At 37.0% G+C, this 24701-nt stretch overlaps 1 protein-coding gene across 1 annotated transcript; it reads right to left on the minus strand.

Annotated features, from left to right (window-relative positions):
- Nucleotides 1–474: 474 nt before the first annotated feature.
- Nucleotides 475–24594, minus strand: LOC150094286 (mitochondrial import inner membrane translocase subunit Tim13-B-like). Its single transcript, XM_090412247.1, has 3 exons — nucleotides 24376–24594; nucleotides 6218–6286; nucleotides 475–796 (listed from the first exon to the last, which is right to left on the minus strand). The coding sequence occupies exons 1-3, from the start codon at nucleotides 24478–24480 to the stop codon at nucleotides 698–700; spliced, it is 273 nt and encodes a 90-aa protein (XP_090268373.1). The 5' UTR covers nucleotides 24481–24594; the 3' UTR covers nucleotides 475–697.
- Between the last annotated feature and the right edge of the window lie 107 nt (nucleotides 24595–24701).

Raw genomic sequence — 24701 nt, forward strand, 5'->3', positions numbered from 1 at the left:
ACTAACCGAGAGTTTGCTTACAAAAAATATATTTCTCTGACAGTTCGAGTTCCTTAGTACAACGAGAGTTTTTGCTCTCTCTCTTAAAAGTTTCTGCCTGAAGTCTGAAGAGAACCAACCAGTTTGAAACAGCTGTCAGGCCAACGAAAGCTTATCAAAATGAATAAAAGGCAAATGTATAGACACTTGGGCAGAGCCTATGTCTCATAAGTAGCCCACACTAAGGCGACTTGTGAATGCTGGAAAGTGTATTCCCATAAGCTCTCTGGTCAACTTACCTTACAAAACTTTCAAAGTTTCTATATTCAACTTTGAAATAATGCTGGATCTAATATCCACTTTGCTTATATAATATTTTACTGTGTTTAGATTTCTGCAGTACATCTAATCCACATCTAATCTGTATTATAAGCATGAAGGGAAAAGAAAGTCTCAACCATATCATAGAGTAAAAATAATGATTATGATGCTAAATTATGTCCAAATTTTATTTTATCATTTTGACTACAACAAAAATGGAATAATTATAGAAGCATCATTAAAAAATACAGCTGATTCTTTGGCTGTACAGTATTTCTGTTAAACTGAATTAAAATATTTAATTTGATAACTGTTTCCTAAGGAAAAATGTAAAATCTGTCCATGACATTCTATCCAGAATAACACAAATTTTTTGTACCATTATTCACAATTCTCTTCACATGCTACCTCTTTCTTGTTGCAATCGACTACTGTATGTTCGCAGTATGACATTTCTAGCATCCATGTACCTATCCATACACATTGTTAGGCATTTCTGCAAGAGTCAGAAATAATATATTTAAAATCCAAATAGTAAAAACATGGTGCAATTAAAAGTCTCTCTCTCTCTCTCTCTCTCTCACTCACTCACTCACTCACACACACACACACACACACACACACACACACAATGATAAGCCGAAATTTGAAACGTTTTATGTCACATTTTTTGTCTTACCAGCCCGGAACTGGGGGGGGGGACGCGGAGCCCCCTAGTATATATATATAAGACCAAGTCGGTTTCCTTTATGAGCACCATAAAAATTAGAAAAGAATCACAGAAGCTAAACAAAAAATAATTTTGATTTTTCAGTTTCTTGAAATATTTTATTATATGGGAACCTTCAAGAGAGTCAGGGATTCATTCAGGAAGAGCCCTTTGTATGTCATGCAATACTTAAGTGCAAATTATACTTCCTTTTGAAAACATTCAACAGAAACACCCATGTGATGTCCACTGGCAACTTATCTCAATCGTTCATCATGTGATGAGAACACCTATCCCATACATGCTTACTAACTACACCCTTACTCAGCTTCCAGGGATACCGTGAGTTCTTCCAGTCCCCACCTGTCATAAGCTGCAAAATTTCCCCTACATCTATACTGTAGGATTCCTTTACCAACCTGTATTTGTCTATCATATTACCCTCCCTCACAATTTCTGAAGGAATGTGGTCTTAAAAGTCTGCAGGCCTGAATTCCATGGGTCTGTGATCATATGAAAAATTTCACAGGCCAAATATTATTTTAATTATCCAGTGCTGAATCATTTCAATTATTTCCACATCTTCATGGACCCAGTCAACCATATCTATGCAAAGTGGTCCAGACTTGCTTATTTCTACAAGTCAGTGTTCTTTTCAACAATGCTGTTATCCAATATGATGAATTAAACCTTTCAATGTGGCTTCAAAACTTCAACTCACTGTCAACCATCACCTCTTAAAGCAAATATAATATTCAGCAGTCCTCAGTCCAAAATGCAAAATGTGCAGTTATCAATATTAAATTGACACTCATTAACATCCACCCATAGAACTAGTCTGTTCATATCAGTTTGCAAGGATTTTTTTATAAAATATGTCCTTATCTTCTGACACAACTTTACATAATCATATAATTAAATGTTCCCTGTAAACATTAAAATGTTGCTCATATACAAATTAAACAGCAGCAGAGATCCAAGCACTAAAACATCACTGGTTACTCTCATTTACTTAGATGCAGCTCCACAATGCATCCCTCCCTGATACTTGTTCAGATAGATGCTTTACTATGTCATAAGCCTATTTACACTTATCTCCTTGAGTTTGTATAATAAATCTCCAGTGTTGAATCCTTGAAGAAGATTTGTTCATTACCAAGTGGATGTCCATTAGTAAGTAGGTATCCACATGGTAATGAACAAATAAGAATGAGATGGCAATTTGGAACTTAGCCTATCAACTGTACTTTTTCTTGGCCTAAACCAGAAGAACACATGAGATTTCATGTCAGCTATGGTGCCACCCAGTTAAACAAGGTCCCAGCTGTTTTTTATTAGGAACCAGGAAAAATGGTAAAAGTCAGCTACTGGAACAAACTCCAAAGTCAGAAAAATTGAAGACAAAAATCATCAACATAAGGAGTATTAAGGGAAAGGAAATCAAATTTGAAAAAAAAAACTAGAAAAGTACTATGTGGACATAACTGGCATTACTCATATAAAGAAGACAAAAAAAAAAAGTGAGGTCCTACTACCTTATCAGAGAAAGAATTGAGGAAGTCAGCAAGTTCGAATAGCCAGGAACCATTATTAATGTGAAGAATTGCTGTTCAGAATACTAGGAACGACTAAAACAAGCCATATAATAAATTTAGTTTAATCCTTTATCCAAGTGTGAGCAAACAAAGTTTGTGCCTGAAAGTATCTTCAAGACTGGGGTAAGGCGGTACATCACCAGAGCAACTCGTTGCAAAGGTGGAGCAAGCTACCAACACTCCTGTCTCAGTATCTCCTATAATGCAAAACACATCCCCTTGCAGATATGTCTAATGTTATGCATTAAGGACTAGTTTCAACCTTTATTGAGGTCTCTTCTCAGTGGGAGCCAAGCCCAAGTGGAGATACCAGGCAGAAGCATTCGCAGGTCATCTCTACCTATAGGAGTTGCCAAATGGTGTGCCACCCATTTTTAATAAATTACTCTGGATTTAGAGAAAGATGTTGAAAGTTTATTTTTCACTTGGTTAGAGTATAATAAATTTAGTTTAATCCTTTATCCAAGTGTGAGCAAACAAAGTTTGCGCCTGAAAGTATCTTCAGGACTGGGGTAAGGTGGTAATCTTACCCCAAAAATTGCATTATAGGAGATACTGAGACAGGAGTGTTGGTAACTTGCTCCACCTTTGCAACGAGTTGCCCTGGTGATGTACCACCTTACCCCAGTCCTGAAGATACTTTCAGGCGCAAACTTTGTTTGCTCACACTTGGATAAAGGATTAAACTAAATTTATTATACTCTAACCAAGTGAAAAATAAACTTTCAACATAAAACAAGCCAGAGAGTTGTCTAAAATCTGGAAGGATAGATCTATCTGCACAGGAACAAAGTTGAAGATTCTGGATGCAGCTATTTTTTCAACAGCAACTCATGGATGTGAAACCTGGAACCAAAAGAAGTGTGATAGGAAAAGGATAGTTGTTTCTGAGATGTGGTTGAGGATATCATATACTGAAAGGTGGTCAAAATGGATGGGTGCTAGAAACAACTGGCAGAACTTTAAGATACTGACAGAAGAAAGCTGAAATACTTTGCACACATTAAAAGCATGGAAGCAGGACTTTTCAAAAAGTAATAGAAGGTAAAGTTCCTGTAAAAAGAGAAAGGGGTCTTCAGTGAGATGGATGGATGGTGTGTCTGATCTTAAGATAGTTGATGTCTCCAGAAGCATATGACGGGACCACCTGGCAAGGACTCATGTGGAAAGTTACCTAGAAAAGGAGTGACCATATTGGAATCTGATGATGTCCAATGAACTGATGGATGGCGATCCTACTAAATAATAAGCATAGGATACTACATTCAGGCAATACCAATCAACCAATGACTGTCAGGAATTTTTGCTTTTTATATGCAATATCAATTTTTCCATTGGGGCTTATGTAATTTCCTAGATATTTAAATTTGTTCACTTGTTCTATTACTTTGTTGTGGATGACCAGTTTGAATCTTTTAATTTCTTTTATCTTAAAATGCTATTGATTTTGTTTTATTTATTGAAATTTTCATGTCATGCTGTTCTATTGTTTTGTTCAATATGCGTGTAGATTTGTCTGTAATTGGTCTTCATTTTCAGCAAAAATAACTTGATCATCAACATACAAAAGTTTGGTTCATTCTTTATTTCCTATTTTAATTCCTATGATTTTGTTTTTCCTCTACTCTCACTTGAATTTTTTTCCATATATATATTGAAGAGAATTGGTGATAATCCATTTCCTTGAATGAGAACTCTATTGGATTTAATTCTTTCAGTTATTTCGTTATTAATTTTAATATAGCTTTCTTCCATTATATTTACTATTGCTTTGGTGGTTTGAGGTGGAGTTTCAATTAACATAATATATTAATTAATTTTGATCATATGCGTTCTCATAATCCAGGAAGGCCATATATGTTGGCAGGTTAAATTCTGTTCTTTTTTCTATAATTTGTTTGAGTGTAAATGTGGGATCTGTGCAGGATCTTCCTTTCCTAAAGCTGCATTATTCTTCTCCAATAATTTCCTCGGCCCATGGTGTTAATTTACTTTTAATATACCTAGGTACACCTCTTCTTAAAGTCACAACTCTTGAAACACTCAGAACTACCTCAAGCAACCCATTCACCATCCTTCAAGCAAAATACTATTGCTAACACTCTTGCTAACCACACTTTTACACAATTTCCACTGGTGACCCCTTGTTCCCTTCCTGCAATATACTGAAAAACATCTTCAGCTCTCATGTCTCCTCTTTTTTGCTTATCAGCTAGTTTTTGAAGACCCCCAGACTGTCAATCTATACTCAAGGGAGCATTCCAACAGACCTGCCACAATCTTTGTCACTTGCTTCTAGATCCTCGCCACCACTTCATTACCGCAGAATCCAGGTGTCCAGATCTATGCACAGTAGTTCAGATGTGGACCTATTAAAGCCTTATAAAGGGGAACAATAACCTCTCTAACTCTAATTGTTAGCAAGATCTTGAGCAACCATGTAATCTGATGTGCTGTTTTGGTTACCTTCACAATATGCCGTCTAAACTTCTACATTGACCCACCCAGTCCTTGGCTTCATCACTTTCCTGTAGTTCAGTAAATGGCTGCCATTTACCCTTGTGCATACTGCTAGTCTATTTAAGTCTTCCTGCATGATCTCTACATCATCTTCATTTATCACTGCTTTTCCCAGTTTATCATCATCAGTAAAAAATAAATATTTCCTGTCAAATCATTTCACCTTCTGGACTCAACTCCTCCATAAACCACTTTAATATCTGTTCATCAGCCATCCTATAATCCAAATCACATTCATATCCATGCACATCTGCTCCAATTATGCAATAAAGTTCTATGTAGAATCTTGTCAAATGCCTTTGCAAAGTCTAGCAATATTGCTGAATATCAATTTTCCTTATCCACCTCTACTGTCACTTTATTATAAAAAGTAAGCACATTACTAAGGTAAGATCTACCCATTACAAAACCATGTTGTCTCTTATAGAGTATCATATTCCTATCCATCCAGTCCTGAATTCTTTCACCAATTTCTCCAATACTTTAACCACCACTCCTAAGATGCTGACTGGCTTATAATTTGCTATTTCTGTCTTGAAGATTCCTTTATGCAGTGGGACTAATTTGTCTTCTTCCCACTCCACTGGAACCTTCAGAGTGGTTCAGAGGAGATGATAATTCCTTTGCAGATTCTCATAATACACGGACAAATATGCCACCTAATCTCATGGCTGTGTTCACATTGATATGCTGGTCTGATATGTAGCATAATTATCTTCAAAATATTGTACAGGATATGACTGCAAAACTACTGCATATCAGACTTTCAATACACCAGCAGCCATTTAAAAGCTACACATGAACTGCTTTGTCTAATATGATAGATGATTCATATGGTTAATCTGTATTATTCTGTTTAAATTGTATTTAAAAAATGACCATATTTAGAAGTTTACAAAGTTTTTCTTTACTATATATTTCTCTAGTTTTTTTTTTTTTTTTTTTAACTTTCTGAAGATGCTATTAGTTTTAAATAGCAAAATATGTAGTTGTAGCATTCTTACTAAAATATACAAATGAATTTTTTAATTTATATTTAACTAATAACTATTTCACAGATAACTAAGAAAAGTGACATAAAGAGAAGACTTACCATCTCTGAATTATCCAGATTACTTCCTGGCTTAATAACACATTTACCAAAGCACTTCTCTGTCATTTTCTAAGAAAAGGAGGATGAAGTTAAAAAAAGAAGTTCATCTGAACATACTGTATCAAAGAGAAAACAATATACAATTTCAAAACTGAAATTTCTGATTAAATTGAATGATGTTATCACAGAAAAAAATAATTTTCGTGTTGGAATACTTCATGTAGATTAGTATCAGGTGAATGACTGACCCAATGAAAGTGTAAATGAACTTTCATTTACAATTTGATAGTGGAGATCTTCCATGCATAAGTCTAATAATAATAACAATTTTGTTTTGATCTCACATTGCTATGGACGGAATGTTACATCATGATATCTCAAACAGTATCATTTTAAAGAGGCAGCATTCCACTCTGAGAGCATCAATCCTGCACACTAAACATAGAAGTACCGAGAATTATTATTATTGACCTCCAAGGAGTCACAAGACTCATTGCAGGTGACTCATCTTAGATAACACAAATTCTATCATACAACTCTTTAAACCCACTCATTCACTACTCTATCAGGAAGTGAATGGTCCAAACACTCTCCCTGCAAAAAAAAGCCACTTCTCACCCTGCTGCTCAATATCTCCTTTTGCAACTTCCAGGGATTACTTCTTGTGCTACTATATGAAAAATCTCCCCGGTGTCAATCCTATAAATACTTCTCAATAGTTTAAATATCTCAATCATGTCACTCATTTGTTTTCTATCCACCAAAGTCTGCAGTATGTATGCTCTTATCATTCTTGTTATCTGTCTTTGTACCCTTCTCTCCAAAGTTAGTTTATCCTCTTCAAATCCTAGGAACCAAATCCGAGCACAATAATGCATTATATAAAGCCTGATAAGGGGTTTATACAATGGAATCACCACTCTTATCACTACTGGTCAAAGTCCTTAGTATTGCAGCAATCCTCTTGGTTACATTCAATATCCCCGAAATCTTCAAATTTTTATCAACTAACATCCCCAAGATCCCTTGCCACCTCCAACTCTTCTAGTACAGATTCACTAATACAGCTTGCAGATTTCCATCGGTGGCTCCCAAATTTCAAGATCTTACATTTAGTTGCATTAAATTGACATCTCTAATCATCTGTCCAGCTTATTTAAATCCTCCTTAAGTGCTACAACATTGGCACTTTCCAAGCATCACATAATCCGCAAATAGCTGAATATCTTCCTGCAATCCAGTGACAATATCATTGACATACAGGTTGAAATGCAAAGGTCCCGTACTGATCCTTGTGGAACTCCATGTGACCTTCCTTTTCATACTGTTCCCATACACACAACTCTTTGATAACTATCAGACACCAACTTCATCCAATTCACTAATCTGATATTTAACCTTATGTGTTGCAACTAAAATATCAACTTATGATGTAGCACCCTATCAAATGCTTTTGCAAAATCCAAAAAATAGAAGATACATCAGCCTAGTGGTTAGTGTATCCACTCTCCAGTCAAAAGGCTGCAGGTTCGAATCTCGCCGTGGGCATGGATGTTTGTGATTGTCTGTGGAAATACTAGTGGTGGTGGTGGGCGATAGATGGCGTTGGTGTAGTTCCAGTTTGTTGTAGTTAGTGGATTGAGTGGTAGAGACAGAGACACTTCCCCTGATGAGTCTTGTACTCCCTGGAGGTGTCACATAATAATAATAATATGCTTTCCATCGTCAACTGCTTTGTTATTATTATGTCACTTTACTATTGAGAGGCAAGCAAATTATTGAAACAAGAGCATCCCTTGACAAATCCATGCTGAGCTTCACAGATAAATATTACCTTCATCTGCCTAGTCTGCATATGATCTTCCACCAATTTCTTCAAAAACTTAACAACCGCAGAAGAAATACATATTGATCTATAGTTTGATGCCTGCATTCTACCACCCTTGTGCAATGGCAGTATCTAATTGTTCCTTCCTTCTGCTCACTAGGTACTTTTCCACTAGCTAGACTTTTATTGAACAGCCAGGTTAATGGAGCTGTCAGTTCCTGAGCGGCTTCTATTAAAACAAGCACGAAATATCATTCAGTCCCACTGCCTTCTGGAGCACTGAAACACATTCTCTCCAAGCACTGGAAAAGAAAGTTTTATTTCTGGTAGGACACCATCCCGTTCTACCAGGATGAAAACTCCAATATTGTGATCATAGAACAGCTCCACTATGTAATTTGCATGAGTCTCTCATCCTCATTTCCATCTAACAGGGTCATTCGTCCATAATCATTTCCCCTCCTGCTGGCTAAATAACAAAAGAATTCCTTGAGCTTTTCTTTACACTGTAGAGATAATCAATATCTTCTCATATTCCATTTTTGTCATTCTTATTATTCTAGTCACTTTCCTGGCTCGAATCTTATATTTCTCGTGCAACTTCTCTCCATCCCTCTCTCTTTATACTTTTTCCATACCTTTTTTCATCTGCAGTTCCTGTTCGATTTCATTATTCATCCACTTTACACCAAATCATTTCATCTGTTTCACTTGAGGAATGCAATTTGCATTGCTGTTAATAAATATTTCTTCACTAGCCCCATGTACTGCCGCTATCTCCTCCTTGCAATTCTTCCATCTATGGGACTGCACTAGCTGATTTCTAAGATTATGGTCACTTGCCTAATAATTCCACATAAATTCCCTACTCCTTGACACTTCTGTGTCTATCCAGCCTCCATATCAGGACACATTGAGATATTAGTCTTGTCACCCACCAGTGGGATCCCACTCCAGTCAGCTTTTCAAGTCTTCTAATCTATCCTTTCACAAGAATCAATTCATTTTTATACGTTCCACTTCCTGTCTCAGTACTTCTATGACCCTCTCCATGCCTCCTCCTTTATTTCATCTATGTCTGTCCTTTGGAACAGTGCCCCCACTCTGCCTTTCTTCTAGTCCTCTTGCCCCCCCCCCACACACACAGCACTAGTGTGCTACAGGTCTTCAGACCTCTTTCGTGTGTGGTCCAGACATTTAAAAAAAAAAAAAAAAAATCCTACCCTCACAGATTTACTGACACAGTTAACACTTCAGGTCACAACACAACTATCCTTCACATCTTCCATGCTTATAGCCAAATCTAGTATCTAATGCCAAGTCCTACTGATATCAAAATCACCCAGCTCCTCCCATTATCTTTCACCCACCACATTTTTAAATAATGGAAAATGTACATGCCACAGTATAGAGGCTACAAAATCTTATATTATACTTCACAAAATTGTTAACTGTTTTGAAATTAATTATTCTGTAGCAAGCTTAGTAAGCTATTTTCCCAAACAAATTTTGAGAGCTTACTAAAAAAAATTCCAAATGTAATTTCTACTCCTTGGCACCTTTGCAGTACCAGAGGATGCGAGATCAGGGGTAGTTTGACGAATGGCATTATGTGAGATAAGTGACTTGAGTTTCTGAGAAGAGAGATGACCTCTACAGTGTATCTGGAAGGAAGGCAGATGTGCAATTTGTGTTAGGTCATTGCTTATGACAAAGACCTCTGCCTCTCCTTCAGTTAGGTTTGGGGTGTTGGAAAAGGGAAGCAAGATGGATTTAGGGACATTGAGTCCAATAAATGTAGCATATGAATAATACTCAATGGGGACAAAGAAACTATGAGCCAGAGAAGGTCAAAACCAGGGGATTCTAAATTAGCCATTCTGTGACAAACAATGGCAGATCTTACGAAGGCATAGGTGTCATCCTTGTGGGAAAAAATATTGTGGAGTGTGTAATCTAGTTGCAATTTGGGCTTCTGTCAAGAGTGTAACATGTCTGGTCTGGATGAGTACAGGTGCATGAAATTTATGTTGGTGTTAATGCCACAGATGTTAGTAAAGCAGATGCAAAAGTGAGTTTTTATTGTGAAAATTATAGCATGATTTATATGTTGATTAGTTGTGTTGTGGCTTTTTTTTGGTTGAGATTGGTTTTTTGAGGGAGATCCATTTTTTTGCAATGTCACTATCATTGTTTGTATGATCATAAGTTCATTCATGGTTAGATGGAAGGATAGAGTGGGGGGAACATGCAATGAGAGGAGACAGACTCTTGGACATGACATCCATCCATATAATGACCAGTCTTTTTGCCATTACATGGCCTTGAAAGGACTGCCCTACATACATTGAGACTTCCTATCCATGCATGACCTGGCAGGACAGTACAGCAGGACAAACATCTTCACAAACAGATGTCAGTGAAGACGTAAGTTTGCAGAAGAAAGAAGAAAAACTCGTTAATTGTTTAGGCAGGTACAAATGATTCAAAAGGAGAAATATGCAATAAGATATGAAATAGCTATTAGAAGAAGTAAAAATGAAGAGTAAGAAAGTAAAGATTGTCAGTCTGCAGCCTGTTTACATTATTCTTAATCTCCTATCCACAATTTTTCCATTACTTGTAAGCACTCCAATATTGCCATATCTAACACTTCGTGCTTCTAAGACACTTCTGACTGAATCAATCCACCCAGACCTTGGTTGTCCTCTGGGTCTCTTTCTTATCATCATCAGTTCTGCTAATCGTTCCTCACCGATTCTAATTAAGTGGTCATACCACTTAAGATTAACTCTGCTGCCCTACATTCTTGAATGCTAATAATGTCGAGTTCCATTCTAATATCTTCATTTTTAATATGATTCTACCACTTAGCCAATCGGTTTACTCCCCTAATTTTCCTCATAACCTCATATCTGTAGTCTCTATTCTTTGATCAAGTACTCTATTTTTAACTCAACTCTCAGATCTATAACTTAAAATCTGGTTTGAATACTATCTTGCATACTGCTAGTTTGGTGTTTTGACTAATTTCTCTCTTATTCCATAAAAAGTTATTCATCTGGCTATGCATCATACCAGCTTTGCTTATTCTGTTGTCTATTTCCAGACTTAACATGCCATCTTCACAAAAAAATTGTGCTACGATCTCCATTCAGAAGGCAGCTGAAGTTTTCTATTCTCCTGCCTATTTTCATAGTTTTGGTCTTGTTATTACTGATTTTCATGCCAAATTTGTTACTATTATTCAATTTAGTTAGAGAATCCTGGAGACTTGTCCTAGATGTGTTTAAAAAAGTACATCATCATCTTGCATAAAGCAAAGAATTAAGTTTGACATGTTATGAGATGTCAATTCTAATATCAGGCATAATGCCACTTTTGTTTCATAATGTGATCCATATGGACGATGAATAACAGTGGAGATAATGTACAATCTTGTCTTACCAATATTACATCAGACCATTTTCCTATATTTCCTTCAATTCTAACTGCTGACTGGCAACTTAAATATAGGCTATATATTACTCTGTACAATGTTCAATTTACCCCATATAATTGTACTGTTTTGAAAAACTTTTCTCTGGGCACCTTGTTGTATGCCTTTTCCAGATCTACAAAACTTAAGTACAGATCCTAGTCATATTTATACGATTTGTCAATTATTTATCATCAATTTCCTGATATGTACTGCCAAGAGGTGTTCAGGTTACTATGACAGCACTACATGATTAAGTTTACATTATTATCTGCTATCAACAATTTTCCTCAAAATTTATCTATTATAGAGAGAGGAAAAATAGTGTGCGTGTTGCCTAGAACGAGCTGAGCAGAAGAGCGGTAATATTGAATGACATAATAGCTAGAATGTGTGACAAGAGAGGAATGGTATATGTGGATGCTTGGAGTGCGTTTGAGGAAAGAGAGGAATTGTATGCGAGAGGCCGCTTACATTTGAATGAGGAAAGACGTAGGCATCTGGAGAGATTGCTGTTCTGAATGAGTCAGTGTGTCCCAGGGGAGGATGATAGCAGGGGTGGCCTCTTGTGGGAATGGATACTTGGGAGAAGGGAGACGACATCAGGTAACACTGAGCCCAGTGGAGTCTAGAGGGGATAATGCTGGGTATAGAAACAATGGCATTTATATGCTTTATACTAATGCCAGGAGTATCTGGAATAAGGGAGAGGAATTGGTGGCATAGATAGCATCAGCCTGGCCAAAAATTATTGGGATCACTGAGACGTGGTTGACAGAAGAGGATATAATAACAGGAATAGAAGTCGCTGGGTACAGCATTTTTCGGCAGGATAGGAGGGGAAAGCATGGTGGTGGGGTATTGCTTATGATAAGTGACGACCTATGTCCTCTAAGAGTGGAGGCTTTGGAAGGAAGTGAGAAAAATGATTTTGAGAGCATGTGGTGTGAGGTAGAGGTAGGCAAGACAGGATATTTAGTGGGGTGTTGCTACAGACCCAGGAGAACAGAGGATGGGGACCAGGAGATGTTTATACAGTTAAGTTTGGCAAGTGCAAGAAGAATGATATTTATGAGAGATTTTAACTACAGCAGTATAAATTGGAGAGAGGAAAATGCATGTAGCAATAGGGGAATGGAATTTCTAGAATTCTTGAGGGACAAATGTCTTAGGCAACATGTAACAGAGGGAACAAGAGGTTCAAGAGTTTTGGATTTGGTTATAGCATCAGAAGAGTTGATAATAACTGAGATGACATCTCTCCCACCAGTTGGAGAGAGTGACCATATGGTTTTGACTTGGAAAATGAATAGACATGCAGGAGTATCAAAGAGATGAGAACTTATGTGGAATTATAAAGCAGGTGATTATAATAGTCTAAGATGTCAACTTGGGGAAGTTTCATGGAGGGAGGAATTGGAAAGCTGGGATATCATTAGTGCATGGGAAATTATGAAAGAATATTTGTTAGCAGCAATGGTATAACACGAGTGAACAAGAGGACACAATTTGGAGTAAAGTGGATGACAAGCAATATTAAACAGGAATTACATGTGAAAAAGAGGCTATGGAAGAGATATAAGGAGACAGATGAAGAGTGACTAGTATGGTAAGGAAAACGAAACTGGAATATGAGAGGAGATTGGCCCTAAGATCCAAAGAAAATCCTAGGGAATTTTTTAGATATGTGGCCAGTAGGAGGATTAATGCCTGTTGAAGAATAATATTGTGGGATAAAAATGGGAATAGAGTGACTGATTCAGAGGACATAGTGGAATTGTTCAATGAACACTTTATTGGAGTATTTCATCCTGGAGGAGTCAGTTTTAATGCTAGAGGGATTGGGCAGGTTCAAGGTTTAGAGGTACAGGAGGAGAGAGTGCTTCAAATACTAAGTACTCTGGATGTCAGTAAAGTTGTGGAACTGGATGGTATTTTCACCACGAGTTTTGAGAGAATGTGCTAAGGAATTGACAGTGCCTTTGACCTGGCTTTTCAATGAAAGTCTGGCTGCGGGAAAGGTGCCCATGGAATGGAAGGAAGGTAAAGATAGTGGCATTGCATAAAGTCGGTAGCAGACTGGAAGTGTCTAATTATAGGCCAGTTTGTGTGTCATCAGTAGTTAGTAAGATCTTGGACTCAACTTGAGAGTCAACATGGATTTGTGAAGGTGTGCACTCTTGTTTTAGCAATATGCTAGTCTTTTATGATAAAGTTACAAGAGCCTTAAATGAGGGAAAGGCATATACTGCCATTTTCTGAGACTTAGCGAAGGCATTTGACAGGGTGCCACATGATAAGCTGATATTTAAGTTGCAGCACATCGGTCTGGATGTCAGATTGGTCAACTGGATTCAGGATTGGCTGTCCGATAGGCATCAGAGAGTTGTGTATGGTGGGGCAGTTTCAAAGAAGTAGAGGATTACAAGTGGGGTCCCACAGGGCTTAGTACTGGGACCTATATTGTTTAACCTTTATATCAATGACATTGACAGTGGATTGTAAGGGGATATTCAGTTGTTTGCAGATGATGCGAAGCTGGGAAGGATTATTAGTAATAGTGCAGATGCATTTGCCCATCTATCTAGCTTATTCAAATCCTGCAAGAGGATTTGAATAAGCTAGATAGATGGGCAAATGAATGGGGATATCAGTTTAATGCAGCAAAATGTAAGGTCTTGAGGTTTGGGAAACATCGATGGGATGCTGCCTACTCTATGGGACGAATTATACTGGAGGAAGTAAGGGAGACAAGAGATCTGGGGTTGATGATTGATAGAAACCTGAAATTTAGGGGACATATTGCAAAGGTGGTGAAGGTAACACAGAGGATTGCTGCAATTATGAGAAGGACACTGATCTGCAGAGATAAAACGGTTATCATTCCGTTGTATAAGTCTCTGATCAGACCACACTTAGAGACTACTGTTCTCAGATTTGGTCCTCAGGATGTGAAGGGGATAAATTAACTGTGGAAAGGGTACAAAGGCAGATAACAAAGATGGTTTCAGGACTGTACAATGATAGTTATGATGAGTGGCTGAGGGAATGTGGACTTCATAGTTTGGTGGATAGAAGAAGGAGAGGTGATATGATTGAGACTTTTAAACTGTTGAGAGGTGGTTACAGGGTTGACACTGGGGAGTTCTTTTGCTTGGTTGAACAGCAGGAAGGAGTGATGACAAGAGGCCATCACTGGAAGTTACGAAAGGAAACTGTGAGCAAGGGGGTGAGGAGTGGTCTCTTTGCATGGAGGGTGGTTGAACCGTGGAATGCATTGCCTGATGGAGTGGTGAGCGAGAATGGTCAATGAGTTTAAGGAGTGGTATGATAGACTTTGTGTTTCTTAGGGGGGGGAACCTCTCCTCGATGAGTCTTGACAGACTTTATGTTCTTAGGAAGGACCTCCAATGATGAGTCTTTTGACTCCATGGAGGCCTGATTAATAATAATTATTATTATTTAAATTAAGGGAATATTAAATCCTACATTGTTTTAAAACCGAATAAGAAACTCAAGATTGGAATCAGAGAGTTTCATGCCGAATATAGTATAATTAACTATAAAGTATCGGCGACTACTAGCGTGAGATAATGCAAGTAGTCCAAGTACGTTGTTCAAGCTCGGGCAACTCGCAGCAGAGGTGGGTAAAATTCTGATCGCTATTCTTGGTATTTTCCATAATGTAAAAACACATTTCCTAGGAAATGTATGCTGTTATTACATTATGGTGGGAGGTCACTACCCAGACCGGTTTCAGTCTGTATTGAGACTTCAGTGAATAGCTAGACCAAATCAATACCAAAGGGTATAATGAAAAGAACTTATATACTCTGCTATACGAGTTGTCAAAAAAAAGGTGCACTCATTAAGCTACTTAAATATAAAGAGCCAATAGGCTTCATTTCGGCGATATAAACATTATTTAAATTAAGGGGATATTAAATCCCACATTGTTTTAAAACCGAATAAGAAACTCAAGATTGGAATCAGAGAGTTTCATGCCGAATTTGTTACAGCTGTTATTCGATTTAGTTAGTGAATTCATTGAGACTTGCAGTAGATGTATTTAGGAGTACATCATCTGCATAAAGCAAAGAGCTAAGTTTGACATCTCCAATTCTAATATTAGGCTTGATGCCACTTTCTTTCATAATGTGATTCATACAGATGATTAATAAGAGTGGAGATAATGTGCATCTTTGTTTTACCTCTGATTTTACATCAAACCATCTTTCTGTATTTCCTTCAATTCTAAATGCTGACTGACAATGTAAACATATTTATTTATTTATTTAGCGTACGGCATAATAAAGACACATGATATATCAGAATATATAAATACATATTTGTGCAGACAATAAAAATGAAACAAGTAATGCACATATATAAATATCAGGTATCATCATCAGTTGCATCGGTCTTGGGACTGGTAGCTCAGCAGCAATTTCCTCCATTCCGCTCTGTCATTGGCTTTCTTCTTAACCTCCTAGTAACTCCTCAAACCCATGCTGTCTTTGACTTGGTCAAGAAAGCTTTTCCTTGGTCTGCCTCTTCTTCTTTTCCCCTCTATTTTGCCTTCAGTTATTCTTTTCACAAGTCCATCATGTCAAAGGTATATAAAAAAAAAAAAAAAAGTCTAAAATTTTAAGTCTAGTTCAGATAGCCAATCAAGAGCTGAAGGATCTGCCCCAAAAAAGTCTCTCAGGTCACCAGGGTAGGCTCTTATGCTGCAGTTCTCCACAATGTGCCAGATGGTTTGATTTAAGGCCCCACAGTCACATTGGGGGTGTAGGTGATCTTCCCCACTTGTATAAGCTGTCTGCACAGATACCATGTCCTGTGCATATCCTATTTAGGCTTTTCCATAGGTGATGTGGAAGCTCAATCCCTTTCGGATTTTGGTTGGGAAGGATATACTTAAGTCTGGTAGCGATTTTTCTTTCAAAGTTTCTAGCCATTTTTAATTAATATTGAAATTGCAATTGACTAGTTCTTCAGCCAGTATTAGTGGAGACCATCGGGATTTAAGGCGATTCATGTTAATATATGGGAGGTCTTCATGTATTGGCAACAGGGGCATTGCTGTTTATTTTTTTGTATTCTTTTACTAGAGCATTTTGTCTGCATAAGTTCGGTGGTGCAATATTGCTCAAAGTTGGAAGCCAGTAGAGGGGGGGGGGGTGGATTTGACACAACCTGTTATTGTCCTCATCGCTGCATTTATTTGTGTGTCGATTTTCTTGATATGAGGACTGTTTAGCCATACTGGTGAACAATATTCTGCCGCAGAGTAGACTAAGGCCAACATGGAGTATCGCAGTGTAATAGCAGAAGAACCCCATGTAGAACCACACAGTTTTTGTATGATGTTATTACGGGTTCTGATCTTTAAAGAGAGATTCTCCAGATGTCCTTTGAAAGATAGTGTTCTGTCCAAGGTAACACCCAGATATTTAGGGAAATCTTGGTGCTGCAGCATTTTGTTAAAGCTGACCTGAAGTTTCCTATTTGCCAATTTGGTGTTTAGGTGAAAAGAGCTAACCTCGGTCTTATTGAGGTTTGGTGTTAGTCTCCATTTATGAAAGTATTCCCTAATGGTTCTAAGATCATTTGTGAGAATATCTTCTGTTACTTCAATGCTCTTGTGTTGGATGGTGAGAGCTATGTCATCAGCATAAGCAAATTTTTTTGACCTAGTTGTCGGTAGATCAGATGTATATAAGTTGAATAAAATTGGTGCTAATACTGAGCCCTGTGGGAGCCCATTGTTCAACTTTCTCAGTTTGCTCATTTTGTTTCCCAGTACCACATGGAAGAACCTGTCAGAAAGCATGTTACCAATAAGTCTTATGATGGATTGGCATGGTATGACTTGTATCAGCTTGTATAGCATCCCCTCTTTCCATACTATGTCGTATGCAGCAGTAAGGGCAACAAACACAACAGAGGTTTACAAACATCTCTGGAAGCCTGCTTCGATATGGGTAGTAAGGCTTAGTACTTGGTCCGTACAACTACGCTGAGTCCTAAAGCCTGCTTGCTCAACAGGGATAACTTCAGATATTTTTGGCCCAATTCTGTTAAGGAGGAGTCTCTCAAGGAGCTTATAACAGCAACTGAGGAGCGCAATTGGGCGATAGCTCTCTACTTGATTTTGAGGCTTGTTGGGTTTTAATATGGCTATTATTTTGGTTCTCTGAAAGGCTGTTGGAAGGTTTCCGGTCCTTAAAATATGAGAAAAAAATCTTGATAGCCATTGACGAGCATTTTTTCCACAGTTTACCAAGAATTCAGGGTGAACACCATCAAAGTGCTTTGCCAGTTTTCACCTCCTTCAAGGCTTCAGTTATTTCGTCTGTGGTAAATTCTCTTGAAAATTGGGAACTGCCATCTGCACTTTGTCGTAAGTTTTTGAGTGTTTGTTTAACTTCCCGTGTGTGTTGATGATCTCGAGGGGCTCTAGACAGCGAGGTTATTCGAGAGGCAATTTGATCCGGAGTCACCAAAGGATCTTTACGAGTAATTGGGTTACTTCCACCTAACTTCTTTAATAGGCTCCATGCTTTTTTACTTGATTTTTTAAAATCTAGGTCCTCTGTAGTTTTTATCCATTTTTCTCTGCGCTCATTATCAAGCTTCTGGAGTAATTCGTCAGCTATATCACAATCACCAGATACTAAGTAGACTTGGTATAGCTCTTCGCAGTCTTTATTCCAGCCAGGTATGTATTCTTTTCAGAAACCCCTTGGAATATACTTCTTCGCTGTCGATATGACTGTACAATAAATCTGTTGTAGTTTTCACTCACAGGAGGTATCCATCTTACTATTTTATCCAGTTCTTGTGAAAAATCCTGCCAGTTCGCTTTCTAAAATTCCATCTTGGTCGTGGAATAGACCGTATTATTGGTATTTGTATTCCTACTTAAACATTGACTATGTATTGCTCTGTATAATGTTCTATTCACCCCCACATAATTGAAGTCTTTCTCTGAGCACCTGTCGTGTTTTTTCCAGATCTACAAAACTTAAGTACACATCCTTGTCATATTCCATGATTTTTCAACATGTCTTAAAGTGAAAATCTGATCTTGACAACCTCTATTTGGCATGCACCCATCTCCAAGTTTCTCTCCCACAATGTTCCTCAACCTCTTTTCAAGTATGCTTCCATAAATTTTACCTGGAATACAGGTATCCCTTGCTTAATGTGCGATTTGATTAATGCGCCGAAATTAATTGTAGCAATACCTTGATATATACGTGGCAAGAGTTTCTATTAACGCACCTTTAACCCAGCGGAGCATGCAGCTGATCTGACAGATACATGCAAAATGTTTAATATAAATATCCTTACACAATTCAGTGTATAGCTTGGAGGTCATGAATAGCTATGCATTCATATGTTATTCCGCACTGTTTTTTGCTGTCAGTTTTTTAGCACATGTAAAGGTTTGTGATATTGTGATATTTGAAAGTAATTGTATCTGAGAGATACCGCGCCCCCGATGTCAGTATAGTATGGTTGGTTTTTTTTTTTTTTTTTTCATTCTTTGTTGAATAATTTCTAGATTGTAACTGAAAATAAATAAACTATTCATGTATTACTGCAATAGAGAATCAAAGGCTTTTTTTTATTTTACATGTCCTCTAGGAGATGTGCTTTACATTATGGAAAATACTAAGGAAAGTGATCTGGAGCTTACTCCACCTTTATTACGAGTTGCCCCATAAGGTTGCTTATGCTTGCATCAGCTGAAACTTTTAGATTCTATATATTCAGCACGAAACTCTTGTAGTTTCTATATTCGGCTATGAAATAATGTTGGATTCAATATCCACTTAATTTGTACCATCATTTATTATATTTGCAGTGTTTTTTCTTTATGTTTTATTGCTTGTTTGCCGACGTCTGGAGAGTCATTTTGCTTGTTATCATAGAATTTATGCCGATAAGAACAAAACTAAAACTGTTCAAACAACTCTTGATAACTTCTTTTGATAAAAAAAATTACAGTGAGTAATGTACAAGTATTTATTAAACATTTACTTTGGATTCATTTTTTTATCTTTTCTAAAAGAGTACCATATAAAACGAATTATTAATATAGTAATCAATCATGGACGAATTGTAATTTTTACCATTGATTATTAGATTTGATTAACGCGATTTTGATATATGTGGTTACATCAAGGGATACCTGCACTTAGTAGAGAAATTCCTCTGTAATTTTTGCATTCCGTTTTATTCCCTTTTTTATAGATGGGTACTACGAGTGCTCTATTCCGATCACTGGGAATTTGATCTGACTAGGCCCTCTGAATTATGCAGTGTAGCCAGTACAAAAATACCTCCATACTTAAGTATTTCTGGTCAAATATCATCTACTCCAGCTGCCTTTTCACATTTCAAGTTTTTGACAGCTTTTTCTAACTCAAGTATTGATATGAACTTCTCTTTGCATTCCTCTTGAAAATTTTCTAGTACTGTTCTGTCACTGCTTGGTTCCTTTAACAGTCTTTCAAAGTAATTACTCCAGACATCTAAGATCTTCAGTTTTTATGTCATTTTTACCATCTTTAATTCCTTTTACAATACTCCTGCCTTTATTTCTAAGCTTCTTCAATAGCCCCCAGAACATTTTGCTACCTTCCTGATATTTATTTTCCATACTCTTTAACAAAGTCTTCCCGTGACTTTTGTTTAGTTAATTTTACACATAGCTTAGCTCACTTATAATTTTCTCTGTATTCTTTTAGGGCATCTGCTGACTTACATGCTAGTAACTTTTAGTATGCTTTCTTCTTTACCAGGACTGCTTAACTTCTTGTGTCCACCATGGTGTTCTTATTTTTTTATCCTTGCAGACAACTTTATCACATACCTCACTAGCTGAATCAGTCAATGTCTTCTTCAGAGTTTGCCACTGATATTCCAAGGTGGTTCTTGTTTCAAACTGCTTGAAATTTTCTTCAATAATGTTTGCATAGTTCAGTCTGCCATTTACTTGTAAAAGCTGCCCAACTTTAATTCTTTTTGAATCTTTTTTACATACTGTTCTTTTCAATGTGATGTCCATTTTTATTTTGCTTAGTACTAAGTAATGGTCACTTCCAGTTTCTAATCCTCTGTACATGCTTATATCCTGGAACCAGCATGATGATATCACTATTAACAATTACACAATCAATGAGGCTTTTCTTAATTCTCCATGTGAAGTTCTATACATCTTTATGTCAAAACATGATGTTGGTAATGACTGGTCCATGTCATTACTATGAGCAAAAGTCCAGTACATACTTACCATTATTATTAGCTTTGCCCTTTTCTCCAAATTTTTCCTAAATGTTCCTATATGTCTGGTGGGATTCATTTCCTACTCTGCTGTTCAGATCTACAAGGACTACTTTTTCCATTTTCTTTATGTCAGCTGCTTATTCTAATGACTAAAAAAAATTCCTCCACTTCTTCCTTATAAGAACGTTCTGTGGGATGGGACCATAGGCACAAATAAGTTTCACTTTTCTTCCATTTCCCCATTTTGAAGTTTGCCCACATGTCTACTTGAAACTGCCTTCAAATCAAGAAATTTATCTTCATGTTTGATGTTGAATGCTATTGGTACTCCTTCCTTTCTACATGTCCACAAGGAGATGTGCTTTGCATTATGGGATACCAAGGCAAATGATGTGAAGTCTTAGCTTCCTTATACGTTGCATGAAAATAACATCCTACACTTATTATTTAGTAAGATCTCACATATTTTTGTCTTCTTTGTCTCAGTAATGCCAATTATGTCCTGAATATAGGAAGTTCAATTTCCTTTCCATTAATACTTCCTATATTCAGTTTTTCTGATGTTGGGCTTATTTTTCTTTTTCTTCTAGATAATGAGTTGGAGTTTCCAGTAGCTTTCCAGTAGCTGACTTTTTACCGTATGTCATGGTTCCCTGATTAAAACAGTGTAGGGAACTTGTTTAACTGGACAACACCTCAGCTGGCATGAAATCTCATCATGTTGTACCATCATATGCATTTGTAGTGTAAGCCAATAAAAAAAAAGTACAATTTGGTTGGCAAGTCTCAAATTGCCAGCCCATACTCATTCGTTCAGTACCCAATAGATACCTATTAATGGGACGCATCACACAAAGTGAGGATTTGACATTAGGTCAGAAGTCCCACTCGGTTCTCTGCATTCTTGAAAGGCGATGTGGAGATCCCCCAGTTATTTGCTTTGACCCTTAAGTGACCCATGTGTCTAGCTACAACTGATATTATTATTATTATTCATGACACCTCCAAGGAGTCTGAAGACTCATCGCCAGAGGACACCTACTATTATACAACTGTCTCCACCATTACATCGAACCTCTACTACCAATCATCTCCATCAACGCCCTCCTCCACCACAACTAGTATTTTTTGTCTGTAAATTGCATGTGTTCTGAAGGGCCGATTTGTCTGTATGTGGGATGAAAAACCCGAGTTTCTGGGAGAAAAAACTCTGCTACCTCTGTATGAGATTGGCTAACTCACCTTCGATTGAAAATCGTCCACATAAAGATTCCTCTCGTCACGACGAGAATGGAACTTAGGATTAAGTTTGATTAAGAAATTAAGAATATAAATGAGTATGAGAGAAGGAATGACTTCAGAAACAGCCACCCCTGGGATAGATAAGGCCACATGTTGACTACTGTGCACAGATTTGGTCACCTGCATTTCTTGGGTATGGGGGTGGGGAGATGATTCAGACATGCATGACCAAGCTGGTGACTGGTCTGTGCAATGTTCCCTATGTGGATAGACTGATGGTGTGTGTGGGTTGCAGAGTTCAGCTGACAGGCAGAGGAGGAGGGAAATTGATAGAAACTTATAAGTTACTAAAGGGATTCTATAAATTAAAGATAACAAGAAATTATTATTATTATTATGATTATTTGTCACCTCCAGGGAGTCCAAGGACTCATTATATACTTGGTTTAATCCTTTATCCAAGTGTAAGCAAACAAAGTTTGCACCTGAAGTATGTTCAAGACTGAGGCAACTCGTACATAATGCATAGCATTATACATTTCCACAAGGAGATGTGCTTTGCATTATGGGATACTAAGGCAAGTGATGTGAAGTCTTAGCTTCCTTATACGAGTTGTCCCACTTCTGAAAATACTTCAGGTGCAAACATTGTTAGCTTACACTTGGATTAAGGATTAAACCAAGTACATAATTTCTTGGTGTCTTTAATTTATAGCATAACCAAGTGAAAAAACTTCCAACAGGAATTCTATAAGATTGATACAAAAGAAATTTTTCAATACTTGGGGAGTAGAGGGAAAACAAGGGGTCACATTTGGAAGTTGTCTAAGAGTAGTCAGCAGGAGTGTGCAGACTAGGTTCTTTACTTGGAGAGTGGTGAATGAGTGGAATGGATTGCCAGAGGTGGTTGTAAGTGCCCCAAAGTGAATAGGTTCAAGGAGATGTAATGAGAGGTATTGTGTTAATGAATAGATGGATCTCCTGTGATGAGTCTTTTGACTCCATGGAGTACCCAAATAAATAATAATAAAGATAATCTTTATACAGCCAAACTGTTTTGTTTCCTTATATGATTCTTCTACTTATTTTTTTTTATCTTGTTTTTCCTTAAAACTAAATCACCAAGAGGTAAATATAGCTCTCCACAATTATTTGTTAATTTTAGTTTGATTAGATCTGATCTGAATTTGTCATCAGTTTGATTTTAGTTATGTTAGTCTTTTTCTATTTTTCTCTTTTCTTCTGTTTCTTTTTTTTTTCTTTTTCTCTGTTAAGGTCATTAACATGTTCTGAGCTTCTTTATTTTTTCTCAAAGAACAATGTCATTTGCAAAATGTAATGTAAGTGAATGAGATTTTTTTTTCATTGATGCTAACTGCATAGTTTTCACATGCGCCTTTCTTAAAGACTTCTTCTAATGTCGCAGAAAACAATCTGGATGATACATATTCTTGCTTCACTCCTCTCCGAATACCAAATTCCTTTCCTCAATATTCTACTGTTATACTGGCTGAGTCTTGATATAGTCCACTAGAGTGGATTAGCTAGTTTTAAGCTTCTTTGTTTCCTTATATGATTCTTCTACTTATTTTTTTTTATCTTGTTTTTCCTTAAAACTAAATCACCAAGAGGTAAATATAGCTCTCCACAATTATTTGTTAATTTTAGTTTGATTAGATCTGATCTGAATTTGTCATCAGTTTGATTTTAGTTATGTTAGTCTTTTTCTATTTTTCTCTTTTCTTCTGTTTCTTTTTTTTTTCTTTTTCTCTGTTAAGGTCATTAACATGTTCTGAGCTTCTTTATTTTTTCTCAAAGAACAATGTCATTTGCAAAATGTAATGTAAGTGAATGAGATTTTTTTTTCATTGATGCTAACTGCATAGTTTTCACATGCGCCTTTCTTAAAGACTTCTTCTAATGTCGCAGAAAACAATCTGGATGATACATATTCTTGCTTCACTCCTCTCCGAATACCAAATTCCTTTCCTCAATATTCTACTGTTATACTGGCTGAGTCTTGATATAGTCCACTAGAGTGGATTAGCTAGTTTTAAGCTTCTGACTGATACAGAGGTTTGGCATGGGATGGTGGACATTGGCTAAGACAGACAGAACTGAAAAGTTAAGGGAAAGGCCTATGTCCTACAGTGGATGGACAGAAGTTAAAAGTATAAAAAACGTAGCGGTACAAAAAAGCAATGCAGCCTATGTAAACAGCTATGTGACGTGAAAGGAAACAAAAAGCATATTTTTTTTTCCCGCGATTTTACTCCAGTTCAAATGATTAATCTTAAATTGTTCACTTACTTGAAGCAATTCTTGGACATTTGCAACAGCAATTTGTTGCTTTACTTGTCCCATTAACTCCTCCTTCTGCATCCCCGTCATTTTACCTCCTTGCAATGCATCCATACCATTCAGTCAAAATAATAACATACTACAATTCCATCTAAACCTTCCCGGCTTCTTGTATGTAAATTACCAATAACAAAACACAAACAAAATCCTCACAAACCCACGTGTTTCAACGATATACGAGCGTCCCCTGGAATGGAAAAAGGTTAAAATAATATCGGCATCTAAGGTCCGCCTTTGTGGGAGATATTACTTTTTAAATCAGCTAATCTTTCCTA

The sequence above is a fragment of the Typopeltis vanoorti genome, chromosome 22 (genome assembly GCF_054136105.1).
Source record: "Typopeltis vanoorti isolate ZY-2024b chromosome 22, IOZ_Tvanoo_1.0, whole genome shotgun sequence".
NCBI lineage: Eukaryota > Metazoa > Arthropoda > Arachnida > Uropygi > Thelyphonidae > Typopeltis > Typopeltis vanoorti.

Bases quoted from the DNA above. Each gene is read 5' to 3' on its own strand.
- LOC150094286 (XM_090412247.1), bottom strand. From the start codon at position 24,480: ATGGATGCATTGCAAGGAGGTAAAATGACGGGGATGCAGAAGGAGGAG. The intron at 6,287-24,375 runs GTAAGTGAACAA...TCCTTTTCTTAG, and splicing joins ATGTCCAAGAATTGCTTCAA to AAAATGACAGAGAAGTGCTT. The intron at 797-6,217 runs GTAAGTCTTCTC...TGACTCTTGCAG, and splicing joins ATCTGGATAATTCAGAGATG to AAATGCCTAACAATGTGTAT.